Source organism: Sesamum indicum, linkage group LG10 (genome assembly GCF_000512975.1).
Source record: "Sesamum indicum cultivar Zhongzhi No. 13 linkage group LG10, S_indicum_v1.0, whole genome shotgun sequence".
NCBI classification, from domain to species: domain Eukaryota; kingdom Viridiplantae; phylum Streptophyta; class Magnoliopsida; order Lamiales; family Pedaliaceae; genus Sesamum; species Sesamum indicum.
Window position 1 is genome coordinate 1,580,182 of NC_026154.1, and position 12,560 is coordinate 1,592,741.

The 12,560-nt window shown below is 39.3% G+C and overlaps 3 protein-coding genes across 9 annotated transcripts; all 3 read right to left on the reverse strand.

The window, feature by feature from the left end:
• On the reverse strand, nt 55-2,231 carry LOC105171547 (epoxide hydrolase A). Its single transcript, XM_011092698.2, has 3 exons — nt 1,565-2,231; nt 662-894; nt 55-571 (listed from the first exon to the last, which is right to left on the reverse strand). The coding sequence occupies exons 1-3, from the start codon at nt 2,042-2,044 to the stop codon at nt 301-303; spliced, it is 984 nt and encodes a 327-aa protein (XP_011091000.1). The 5' UTR covers nt 2,045-2,231; the 3' UTR covers nt 55-300.
• LOC105171548 (putative late blight resistance protein homolog R1B-16) lies at nt 3,806-8,199 on the reverse strand. Of its 3 annotated transcripts, XM_020697073.1 has the most exons (3): nt 4,723-5,374; nt 4,271-4,499; nt 3,806-4,216 (listed from the first exon to the last, which is right to left on the reverse strand). In XM_020697073.1, the coding sequence occupies exons 1-3, from the start codon at nt 4,807-4,809 to the stop codon at nt 4,041-4,043; spliced, it is 492 nt and encodes a 163-aa protein (XP_020552732.1). In that variant the 5' UTR covers nt 4,810-5,374; the 3' UTR covers nt 3,806-4,040. The 3 variants fall into 3 exon arrangements, with proteins under 3 accessions (XP_020552732.1, XP_011091001.1, XP_020552731.1); XM_011092699.2 differs by having other exon boundaries at nt 3,806-4,499; nt 4,723-5,380; XM_020697072.1 differs by lacking the exons at nt 3,806-4,216; nt 4,723-5,374 and adding an exon at nt 5,404-8,199 and having other exon boundaries at nt 4,364-4,499.
• On the reverse strand, nt 9,138-12,478 carry LOC105171602 (putative late blight resistance protein homolog R1B-16). Of its 5 annotated transcripts, none has more exons than XM_020697516.1 (2): nt 9,522-12,478; nt 9,138-9,403 (listed from the first exon to the last, which is right to left on the reverse strand). In XM_020697516.1, exon 1 carries the CDS (start codon nt 12,099-12,101, stop codon nt 9,531-9,533), a length of 2,571 nt encoding a protein of 856 aa, XP_020553175.1. In that variant the 5' UTR covers nt 12,102-12,478; the 3' UTR covers nt 9,138-9,403; nt 9,522-9,530. The 5 variants fall into 5 exon arrangements, with proteins under 5 accessions (XP_020553175.1, XP_020553174.1, XP_020553173.1 ...); XM_020697515.1 differs by having other exon boundaries at nt 9,138-9,406; XM_020697514.1 differs by having other exon boundaries at nt 9,138-9,406; nt 9,491-12,478.

The window sequence follows — 12,560 nt, forward strand, 5'->3', positions numbered from 1 at the left end:
TTGATACATTCACATGACATGATCTTGAGTTCATGCAGATACTGGTGAAGTCTATCGACCAAATTTTCAGCAAATTAGCTTCATAAAACACAAACATCAGTTGAGAACCATGTCAAAACGAATTACATACACCGAAACATTTTATCCAAATTAAGTTCCACCAAACTCGATCTGAATTAAAATTTTTCTTACACAAACTACTTGTTTCTGGACATAAATGCTCAAACTTGAGCCATCAATCATAAAATACATAATTAACAGAGAAGAGTGGTATAGTAGCACAATGAGGCTGCACGCAGATCACAATGCTGAACAATGGGAAGAAGAGAATTGCTTGAAGAAAGAGTGAATGTGGGCATTAACATCATCAGGCTTCTCTTCATGAATGAAGTGACCTACCCCTTCCATTACAACTACTTCCTTCAACAGAGGAACATCTCTCTTGAACCCACCCTTGTGTATGTACTCTTTGCACCCTGGGGCATTGTACGTCAGATCAACATCCCCAACTATGAACTTCACTGGGACTGTAATTTGAGCCCCCGTCCACGCTGCCGTCAGTTCCCAATTTCTACAAACATCCGCACATATGTCATTGATTTTTTATGTTTAACAGTTTAAACTTTTAGATGAGACATAAATAAATGGATCAGAAGATTACATGTCGAGTGCTCGATAGTAGTTTAAGGCTGCGGTGAAGCCAGTGAGGTTATATTTGCTGGTATAGTAATCGACATCTTCTTCAGACAACCATGGAGGCAGAGAAATTGGAGTATCAGGGAATGGTTTGCCCTTAGGAATGTTGAGTGGACCTGGAGTGCGGTATGTTAGGAAATGTTTCAGCACAGTCTTTGTACCTATTTGGGCAAATTCGTGTTCTATTGCTCCTGGTTCCTGCAAAAACTAGTTAAGGATATTAAAAACAGAAAATCTAATTGATAAGGCCTCAAACACTTCATAGGTATGGGCCGATCACCGGAATGATCAAACATAGGCCTCCAAACCATTAAATGGTATCCAAACAATATGTAGTTAATACGAATTTTGTGACGCATAAGCCTCTTTTAAAGATCAATTAAGCCATTTTCACGTCTTTTATTATGATCAAATCGTACTTTGTAGTTAAGATTATAGTTCAATACTAATTTAAGCATCGTTGCGTGCCGTTTCAGCAAGCCTAATGTTTTGTGTACGAACAACCCTTATTAATCTAAATCGAGGTAATAATTTGAATCCATACTCGAAGAAATTGTGAAATCATCACGATTGCCAGGGTATTGAGAACCTCGGCCCAGATCACTAATAATTATATTTGATCTACATTTGGCGTTGTTTGTATGAATTAACAAGGAATGTGCCCTTTGAGCTAGTGACGTTTTTACATTGTGAGAGAAAAAATCGAGAAGTTGTAAAATTTCTTTATTCATGTTGAGAGCAGGTTTTCAAGACAAGCCGACTCTAATTAAAGCATATATATAAAGGTATTAATTTAAATTTATAATTTGTTCTTGTTTTTTCTTTCCAAAAAAGAAGTAAAAAAAAGAAAAAACAAAGGGAAATTAACCTGGAATCTGCAGATGTAGTAATCATCTCCATAAACAGCACGGAGCATTTCAAGGGGCTTCCTGCTAGGGTTTCTGCGTGTGAAAACCACGCTCATATTCACCAAAGCCTTAACCTTATCCGGTCTATACAAGCACAGCGCCCAAGCAACCAAAGCCCCCCAGTCGTGGCCCACCACCAACACCTTCTGATCATTGGGCGGCGCCAACGCGTCGATGAGCGCAACGATGTCGCCTACCACATGCAGCGTGGTGAATTTCGCGGGATCACTGGGCGGGACGCCAGTAGTATCTGCATAGCCGCGGAGGTCGGGGGCCAGGGCCCTGTAGCCGTGGGTGGCGAAGAAGGTGATCTGGTGGCGCCAAGTGTACCAGCACTGAGGGAAGCCGTGGAGGAAGAGGATTATTGGACCATGGCCCATTTCTGCTACGTGCATGCTAATCCCATTTAAGCTCAGTGTTTTATGTTCTACTCCTACCATTTTCAGAGTGTGTGTGGAAGTGTTTGTGATTGTGGGAGCAGTGAGTTTGTATTAATATAGCAGAAATGTTGGATTAGTTTTTGCTTATTTCCAATAATCAACATATAATTAGTTTATGTATTAATTATGGAGTGTCTAATAAATTAATTAGGAGTTATAGTGAAGGGGAGGAGGGCCTCAAAACAATGGTGTTATTAGATATACATACATAGTACAAGTACAAAATACCTGGCATATACATAACCAATCAAAACTAATCTAAAGTTGCTTAAAGGTGGAGAAAAGAATCTGCAGCATCTGTAATAAAAAGCTAAGGGCTGCCAAGCTGCAGCTTTTGCTTTATGCAACTTTGCAATGTGGTAGTTACGAGTGTGAAGGGGTGGGTTCAAATATTTGATTTATTATTATTATTATTATTATTATGTGGGCCCCTACATCATCAACTATTACTTTGCATGTTGCTTTTTAATTGGCAATTACACTAATTTTTTTGTTATTAATAATATATTTTAAAATAAAAGAAGATAACATGCCAAATACGTAGAGGTAAACAAAAAGGAAAGGGGGAGGGGCAGAGTGAGAGCGAGAGAGCATGTTAGTGCAGAGTGTGGTCTAAATTGACAAGTCCATACGACATATGCTGCCGCCGTCCCCTATTTTGGATTCTAATCCCTCTACAAAACCACATTTGCGGTTTTGCCCCCCCTTTTCCCCACTTCCCACAAAATTCAAATACTCGAATCCAAATAAATAATTCTATACATCTTAAATTGAAATTTAATCATTTACTTTATATTATCATAAAATAAGCATGAAATATTGCTTACATTCCGACAAATCAAATTTTAAAAATTAAAATTGTAGGTGAATTAAATATAAATATATTTAGACATATAAGAAGCGTATGGTAAGCAAATATTATTGTATGATATGAATGAGATTGGGCCTCGGTGGCTGCACATAAATATTCAAAATCCCATGTGATTGTCTCACTCACTTTCCTACTTATTATTTCAAATTGTGGACCCAATTATTGCACTTTCCCACTCTCTCCTACACAAACGGTTGAGAATTTTAATTCTTATCAAATTTAAATAAATTATATGATAAATATAATAATTTATTGTGATAATCGTATATTTCAGAAAATATGATTAATTATATATATTTACTTAGGTGTGAGTGATTTTGTTTTCTCAAAACTTGATTGATATAAAAAAAAAAAAGCAAAATTTATTGAAGAAATAATTGGCGAATGGGAGTATAGTGACAAACAAGAGAATATTCAAACCCAACCGTTGGGAGCGTCCTCTAAAGTCTAAATACAGACAGACAGCCAACCCCCCACCCCCACCCCCATCATCTTCTCTCAATAAATTCATCTACTTATGATTCATGACAATAAATAGTATTTTCAAGCACAGGACCAATGTTACTAATAATGTCTTAATGTAGTTAAAGTTGAATGTTCTAATAATGTCTCAGTGTAGTTGAATTCTCGTCAACTGGGTAAAAGGTTCCACAGGACTATGGATATTTAGTTTATATTTTTTTTATTATATTAATTGATGTATATATCATATTGTTAACGTTTGTAGCAGCAATCAAAATTGTTGAAATTTTGTTGACCATGAAGAATTTATGAGGTGATAAGTGCAATTATACATAAGTATACATACATAATTTAATCGCAAAATAGTGAAATGTTTTCCAAGTAATAAATTTGGTTAGCACACTGTTAATATTTTCTTGAAATAATAATAAAAGAAAATAAGAGATTAAGTTAAAAATCCATGATAACAAAAGTCACAATTGCATTAAAAAAAAATATTAGTCACATTCTTGAAAAAGGGCAAAACGAAAAAAAGACACACACACACACACACACACAGACACTGAAAAAGTAAATAATTACTTTTCAACCCCCCAAATCCACTAGGAAAAAAGTTCATCTGGAGAAAAAGGGTAAAGAAAAAGCTACAGAGGGTCAAACGCATCATGTGACCAGGTATATGGGCGTCGCCGTGCCTGAAATCCGACGGTTTTCCTCCATATTCAGCTCCCTCAGGCTCATGTACGGGATCTCCATCTCACCCTTCACGAGAGGACCCGACCCAGCCCGGCTGTAGGGAGTGGACGAGCCGCTCCTGCTCTCAGTGATGTAAACCGGGCCTGATATCGAGGGGGGGGGGGAGCCGCTCCTGCTCTCAGTGATGTAAACCGGGCCTGATATCGAGCCAATGCGGTGGCGAGCACCACCCAAGTCACGGCTGGCGGGAGGTGTCCACTTGGGGAACTTGAAGAAGAGAAGCGCGTTACGCCACCAGCGTTTCTTGTTCTTCTTGATCTTTTTGGAGGAGTCGTCCTTGGAGATGGGCTTCTGTAGTTTGAAGTGCAGGAGGTCTATGGATCTTGATGCCGACTCCCTCTTGTGCTTCCGGGCTTCTTCCAAAACCTTACAAAGTAAAAATAAATGTATGGAACCAAGGAAAACAACGTCAAGAAAGCGCTACTCACTCGTCGTATATTAACACGGTGAAATTCAAACTCAAAACCTCCTCTTAATCTACGCCAAGAATAGCAGTTGGTGCAATAATGTGAAGTTACATGCATAGTCATGCATATACATTAGTTAAGATTCATGAAGAAGAGAAGGTATAGAGTATAGAGAGGAGTACCTGAAAGTAGTCAATTTGAGGTTCAAATCCATAGTCAGTGAAGTGTTGGGGTTGGGGTAGAGGGAAAATGGGGGATTTGTTTGACATTGTTATAGAAATTGGTGACACTATCAACTCTTTTTGTGTTGTTGAGGAAATATGAAGGGGGGGAGCCCTAGTAAGTAAATGCAGTCACATCTTTTGTTGGATTTCTCATGGGTACGGTACCACCTTTAAAATATTATTATTATTAATAAATAAATTTCACGCATGCAGCCCCGTAGCCAAAAATCGAGCTACTCCGCTTGTTAAGAAAATCCTGGATTTGAGCAATGTGTTTGGAATTGACCAGACCGGCCAGTTCGGCTGTGTGTTGGGGCCAATTCATAGTAAAGTGTATTAAAAAGACAGCACAAGCTAAATCATAAATGCGGTTAATTGCATCCTCATCCTCTCAACTTGAATATTCACAAATCTTGACACTTTAGTGCACATACAGAGACTGCAAATTCATACTACAACTACCGACGCGGTTAGTTCACACCATACATCCGCAGACATGAACTTTGCAACTCTTCAGCAACTATAACACAGACACACACTTGGACAAAGTGATAATACTGAATCACTGATCATCATTGACGCAAGAATACAACAAGTGTGGAAATAGTTTCTGAACTTAGGGGTTAATTAAAGTTGTACCTTGGAAATTGATCAGCAAGCAGAAAGTGACGAGAGCTGCAAGGCTCTAACTGATACGAACTTCAAGGCCATCATTCCCATATTCACGTTGGTCCTCCTGAATCTGTTTAGCTGAAGCCACAACAGAAGGGCTGCATTCATCCAACTCAATTATTTCAAGTGTTGGTATCTCTCCAATGCCGCTTGGTATTTCCTCTAGAGCAGAGCAGCCGCGAATGAGAAGGTGCCGGAGTCTTGGGAGGTGAGTCTCATCGGCCTGCCAATGCACAAGATTCTTCAGCTTTTCAAGTAGGAGAAACTGCAATGAGCAAAATTCCCCTTCTGTCAGCACCCACTCTTCATCATCTCTTGGCTGCATTTCCTGGCCCTTGAAGGTGCACTTCCGTATTTTGAGCACTTCAAGATTGGGTAGCAAACCAATAGTTGTCATGAATCCCCAGTGTATAGTTAACTTACTCAGAGTTAACTTTCTAATTGAAGGAGGGAAATCGAGTTTGGATATTGAAGTTCGAGACCATTTTCGAGCAGAGCATTTCAGAATTTCAAGTCTATGCAGATGGGAAAGATCGACATGGAACGGGCTGGCAGAGTGGATTCCCAAGTTTTTAATGTTCGGAATGTTTCCTAAGAGATTGCAATCAATTAATTGATCTAAAGTCGTACAAGAGATTGTTTGAAGCTTTCTTTGAACATTCTTTTTCCTGTATGCATCATCAATGCAGATACGTGTTTTCTTAAACTTGATATGTCTCAACTCTGGCATCTCCCATATTTCAGATGGCAAATACATATAAAATAAACTTGACTGAACAATTAAGGTTTGCAGATTCCACAATCTGGATATCGCGGAAGGGAAGTCTGAGTTGCAGGAGAAAGCCAAGTAATGTAAGTTGACTAGCCCCAATAATTCTGTCGGAAACTGGTGGAATTCTATGTCCAGTACATCCAACACCCTCAGCAATCTTAATGCAAAAAAAACAGGAGAGAGAATCACACGTGATGCAAGACCAATGCAAAGAAAAGAACGCAGAAGAGACATAAATTCTGTTGAACCATAAACATCTCTGATCCGATATGATTGATGCACACTCACACGGCGAGGGAAGTAGGACAAGCCTTCTGGTACATTGTGAACTTGCCAATTCTTGACATGAAGAAACTTATCCTTTGCAGCTTTCTTCACGCACAAATCCCTCAAAAGATCATGGATGCTGTAACTCTTTGCTTTGCCATTAGACTTCCGTTCTCTTACCATTACAAGATTTCTGTCAACAAGAACCTTTAAGTTTTCCTCAGCTATCTCTTCCAAGCTTTTATCTCCATTTGATTCTAGGAACCCCTCAGCTACCCATATCCTTACGAGTTTAGAGGCCCGAATCTCGTGATCTTCGGGGAAAGCTCCCATAAACAGAAAACATGACTTCAAATGATACGACAAGTAATTATAACTCAAAGCTAATATATTATAGAATTGCTCATCTTTTTCAGCCATAGCTGAACTTATATCATCTGCAACACGCTCCCAAAAATCTCTTCTTCCCTTGGCTTCTGAGAGGAGCCCACCAATCACATGGATAGCAAGAGGAAGCCCTCCGCAGTCGCTTGCAATGTTTCTTTCAATCTTTTCAAATTCAGGAGGGCATTTATCTTCCCCAAACACCTTTTGATGAAGTAGATTCCAACTTTCAAACTTGTTCAAAAGACGCATCTGATGATACTGACTCGATGAGCCCACATAATTAGCCACATTCTTTTCTCTAGTGGTTAACAAGATCCGGCTTCTATTATTATTATCTGGAAAGAACATTCTTACGTCATCCCAGGCTCTGGTACTCCACATATCATCTAACACAACCAGATATCTTATGCCAGTTAAGCTCTTGTATAGTGTGACTGCCAATTGACTATTTTTCTGTTGAAGCATATCATCAGTAAGCTTTCCAACTATGCAAGCAAGAAGGCCTAATAGAATAGCTCGCACATCATAGTCTTGTGATATTACAATCCATGCACAAGTGTCAAAGTGGGAAATAATGAGACGATCATTATAGAGATTTCGGGCGAGGGTAGTCTTACCAATACCCCCCATGCCAATCATGGGGATTACCTCGAGTTTATTTTCCAGACTGGTAAGTCGATCCTTCAACTTAATCAAATCCTCGTCAAGTCCCACTACAGTGTTCGTGGAAGTTGGATCAGGTGTGGATGAAACAGCATCAGAGAATGAACTATTCCGCATCCCATCGCTCCCATGTTCCACGATCTTCTGCAATTTATCTATTGCAGAATCAAGTTCTTCCATGACTTCCTGCAAGTCTGGCGGGAAATGGTGCAGCTCTGAGCTCCAGGGTTGGAGAGCCTCTGATCCACCGTATGGGATTCAATGATGTCTTCTGCTTTAAGGGCAGCATCTGTGATTTGACTCATCAGACTTTCAGTCATTGGGCCGCCTGCTGATGAAGACTTTTCAAGAATCTTCTTCAAAGAAGAAGCCTTTTCCAAGAGGGACTCCATTTGTGGCCTCTTATTATGATCAAGAATCCAGCGTTTATTATCAGGTTGCAGGATTTGGTGTAGAATTCTAATAAGAGACTCTAGATTGTAAGCCATTTTCAGATCTCTCCTCACTCTCAGACAGAAAAGTTTTGCAGCAAACTCTACAACTATCCAATGAATAGCAAGGTAGCAAGATGCAGTTGACTTGTTGATCATAAACAGAGGCTGCCCTGTAAATGTGAAGAGATGATAAAAAATTGCAACTGCTATTATATTAATCCATTGATTACTTTGTAATTTGATGTGGAAATGGTTTCGACTGAGGGATTGAATCGGAAAATTAAAATTTTTTGTGGTATATAATATGTCAAATCAATGAATAATAGTTTGTAATAAAAATATTATTTTAAGCATTTGCGATGAAATATGAAATTTTATAATGTTATAGGGTGTAGGTACTTAAGATGTATTTCCACACTATAACCCTCAATAATCATTTAATATTATCAGTATATCCCTCGTAATGTAATGCAAATTCCACTTGATTTTTCGCTGAAATTAAGAAATAATCACATGCTACATGTGAGGTTTGCTACACTGTCCGAGGCCGGCTGGCATTGACTTGTATGCGAAGATGCCCTTACTATATAGCTTGAGTATTGATTTATAACCATCCCATCCACAATTTATTGCTTACAGGAATTGTCCTTGGAGATGGGGTTCTGTAATTTGAAAGTGCAGGTCTATGTATCTTGACGCCGACTTCTCTTGCACTTCCAAAACCTTGGGAATGAAATGAAGTAGAAAGCAATCCCACCAAGAAAAATACAAGCAGAAAATTACTTAGTCATCATATTTTGTTACTTTCTTGTGTCGTCATAGTTTTTGTGTCTATTTTAATTTATTAAGAGAGATCCGAGGTAAAAGCATATAAGCATGATTAAAGTGAGATGGTCCTGATGAGTTTGTACTTGAAAAGCCAATGGGTAACAATAAGTATGAGAATAAACAAAAAACACATGCCTTAAGTCCTCTCAACCTGACAACGAGGTCTTATTTGAGTGTAGAGGTTGAGAACTCACTATGACTAAATAATGTGGGTATATAATGTTTTGTTTCTTTGTTTACTTTGAATATATTTATTAATTTCAAAAAATTAATATTTGAATTTGAATGTATTGAAAGATTTACTAACGAACCGAATCTTATATGAAAACTTGACACATTACGACTGAAAATCCATACATCAAATACTAAGGCTATACTTCCCCAGACATGAACTTAAGAATCCTTATACAATCTGGAATAGCCGAGGAGATGACCAACAGACACAAACTGATGTCACTCGTTGAGACAAGAATAAACCAGATAACTGAGTCCAATCACAACCAACAACATAGAATACTTGCACATTTAGCAGAAGTTGATGCCATCTCTGAGTGTCCTGATGAGAGGCTTCAACGGGAAAAAAGAAAAATAGACAACATCGGCATGGCACGAGCACCTGCTGCAACATACACAAGAAAAAACATTTATGATGAGAAAATATTTACGCACCTTTAGTTCACAGTTTAAGTAGTAAGGAGAAAACATTATCACATCAGCAAGCAGAGAATGATCACAGCAAGGATTTAGCAGATGCGAACTTCAAGGCCATCGTTCCCGTTTTCGCTTTGGTCCTCCTGAATCTGTCTTGCTGAAGCCACAACAGAAGGGCTACATTCATCCAACTCAATTATTTCCAGTGTTGGTATATCTCCAATTGCACGCGGGATTTCCTCTAGAGCAGAGCATTCCCGAATGACCAGGTGCCGGAGTCTTGGGAAGTGGGTCTTATCGGCCTTCCAACGCACCAGCTTCAACTTTTCAAGTAGCAGAAACTGCAATGAGCTGAATTCACCTTCCGTTGGCTCCCACTCTTCATCACTTGACTGCATCTCCTTGGTTTTGAAGTCACAGATCCGCATTTTGAGCACTTGAAGATTGGGTAGTGAACCAATACTTTTAATGAATTCCCAAGTAATTGTGCACGACCTCAAAGCTAACTTTATAACGGAAGGAGGGAAAATGACTTCGGACAAGTGACCGTGATCAATCAAACAAAAATCCGAGAATTTCAAAGTTTCAAGTTTAGGCAGAAGTGAAAGATCAACGACAGTACGGGGTGGTATCCAAGAATAGATTCCCAAGTTTTTTATGTTTGGAACGCTTCCTAGGATATTGCTGTCAATTAATACATTTGCACTCATAGCAGATATTGTTTGCAGCTTTTCATGAACAAAAGGTATCTGATACACCGAATAAATTGAGATACGTGAATTCCTGAACTTGATATGTCTCAACTCTGGCATCTCCCATATCTCAGATGGCAACTCAAAACTGCGTAAGATTGACCCAACAATTAAGGTTTGCAGATTCCACAATCTGGAAATTGCAGAAGGTATTTCTGAGTTGCAGTAGAAAGCCAAGTAACGTAAATTGACTAGTTCCAGGATTTCTGTTGGGAACTGATGGAATTCTATATCCAATACCTCCAACACCCTCAGCAATCTTAATGCAAAAAACACAGGAGACAGAATCACACGTGATGCAAGACCAATGCAAAGAAAAGAACGGGCAAGAGACATGAATTCTGTTGAATTATAAACATCTCTGATTCGATATGATTGATGCACACTCACACGGCGAGGGAAGTAGGACGAGCCTTCTGGGACATTGTGAACTTGCCGATTCTTAACATGAAGAAACTTATCCTCTGCAGCTTTCTTCACGCACAAATCCCTCAAAAGATCATGGATCCCATAAGTCTTTGCTTTCCCATTAGACTTCCATTCCCTTACCATAAGAAGATTTCTATCGGCAAGAACCCTTAAATTTTCCTCAGCTATCTCTTCCAAGCTTTTATCTCCGTTTGATTTTAGGAACCCCTCAGCTACCCATATCCTTATGAGTTTAGAGGCCCGAATCTCATGATCTTCGGGGAAAGCTCCCATATAAAGAAAACATGGTTTCAGATGATACGGCAAGTGATTGTAACTCAAAGCTAAGACATTGTAGAATTGCTCATCTTTTCCAGCTATAGCAGCTCTTACATCATCCGCAACGTGCTCCCAGACATCTCTTCTTCCCTTGGCCTCCGAGAGGAGCCCACCAATTACATGGATAGCTAGAGGAAGCCCTCCGCAATAGCTTGCAATGCTTCTTCCAATCTTTTCAAATTCAGGAGGGCAATTATCTTCCCCAAACACCTTTTGATGAAGAAGATTCCAACTTTCTGAGTTGGTCAGAAGATGCATCTGATGATATGAACTTGATAAGTCCACATAATTAGCCACATTCGATTCTCTAGTGGTTAATACAATCCGACTTCTATTATTATTACCTGGAAAGAACATTTTGATATTATCCCAGGCATCCGTACTCCATATATCATCTAATACAACCAGATATCTTCTACCAGTTAGATTCTTGTACAGTGCAACTGCCAATTGACTATTGTTCTTTTGGAGCACTTCATCAGTAAGCTTTCCGACTATGCAGCCAAGAAGGCCTAATAGAATAGCTCGCACATCATAGTCTTGTGATATCACAATCCATGCACGAGTGTCAAAGTGGGAAACAACAAGAGGATCATTATAGAGATTTCGAGCAAGAGTAGTCTTACCAATACCTCCCATGCCTACAATTGGGATTATTTGGAGTTCACTTTCTAGTCCGGTCAGCCGGTCCTTCAACTGAATCAAATCTTCATCAAGTCCCACTACAATGTTGTTGGAAGTTGAATCAGGTGTGGATGAGACAACATCAGGGAACGAACTATTCCGCATCGCATCACTCCCATGTTTCACGATCCTCAGCAATTTATCCATTGCAGAATCAAGTTCTTGGACGATATCGTGCACGTCTGGGGGGGAAATGATGCAACTCTGAGCTCCAGGCTTGGAGAGCCTTCGATCCACCATATGGGATTCGGTGATGTCTTCTGCTTTATGGGCAGCATCTCTGATTTGACTCATCAGACTTGCAGTGCTTGAGGGTCCGCTTGCTGATGAAGAATTATGAGGAATCTGCTTCAAAGAAGAAGCTTTTTTCAAGAGAGATTCCATTTGTGGTTTCTTATTATGATCAAGAATCCAGCGTTGCTGATTAGGGTGCAGGATTTGCTCTAGGATCCTTGTAAGAGACTCTAGATTGTAAGCCATCTTCTGATCTCTCTCACTCTCAGACACAGAAAAATTTGCAGCAAACAGAAGAATGATCCAAAACGTGAGAGCAAGGTAGCAACATGGAATTGATTTATGCTCTCATGGACATGTACTGGCTGATTGCTGCTATATTGACGTACTGAGCGGTAGTTGGCTTATTTAGTGAAACCTTTACTACTTTGATAATTGAAGGCAACTTATTGCACGGACGAGTCAACCTGACAGAAGAATAAGCATTGACTAAACTTCCGAGATTGGAGTTCCATCGTTTTGAAGAAATTCTGCCAATAGCCCAACACTGTAAGAATTGGGCTGAGAATCATATGAAGCTCATGGGCTTCTCTCCCAAAAATCCCAATGTTTTTAAAGACAGATTTTACTTGTGAATCCTAACGTAATACTTCTGTTCTTAAAAGGAATTAATTTCAAAACAATCCCTACAAAATATTAGTTAGA

Bases quoted from the DNA above. Each gene is read 5' to 3' on its own strand.
- LOC105171547 (XM_011092698.2), bottom strand. From the start codon at position 2,044: ATGGTAGGAGTAGAACATAAAACACTGAGCTTAAATGGGATTAGCATG. The intron at 895-1,564 runs GTTAATTTCCCT...TAGTTTTTGCAG, and splicing joins ACTACATCTGCAGATTCCAG to GAACCAGGAGCAATAGAACA. The intron at 572-661 runs GTAATCTTCTGA...GGATGTTTGTAG, and splicing joins TACTATCGAGCACTCGACAT to AAATTGGGAACTGACGGCAG.
- LOC105171602 (XM_020697516.1), bottom strand. From the start codon at position 12,101: ATGGCTTACAATCTAGAGTCTCTTACAAGGATCCTAGAGCAAATCCTG.
- LOC105171548 (XM_020697072.1), bottom strand. From the start codon at position 7,705: ATGGAAGAACTTGATTCTGCAATAGATAAATTGCAGAAGATCGTGGAA.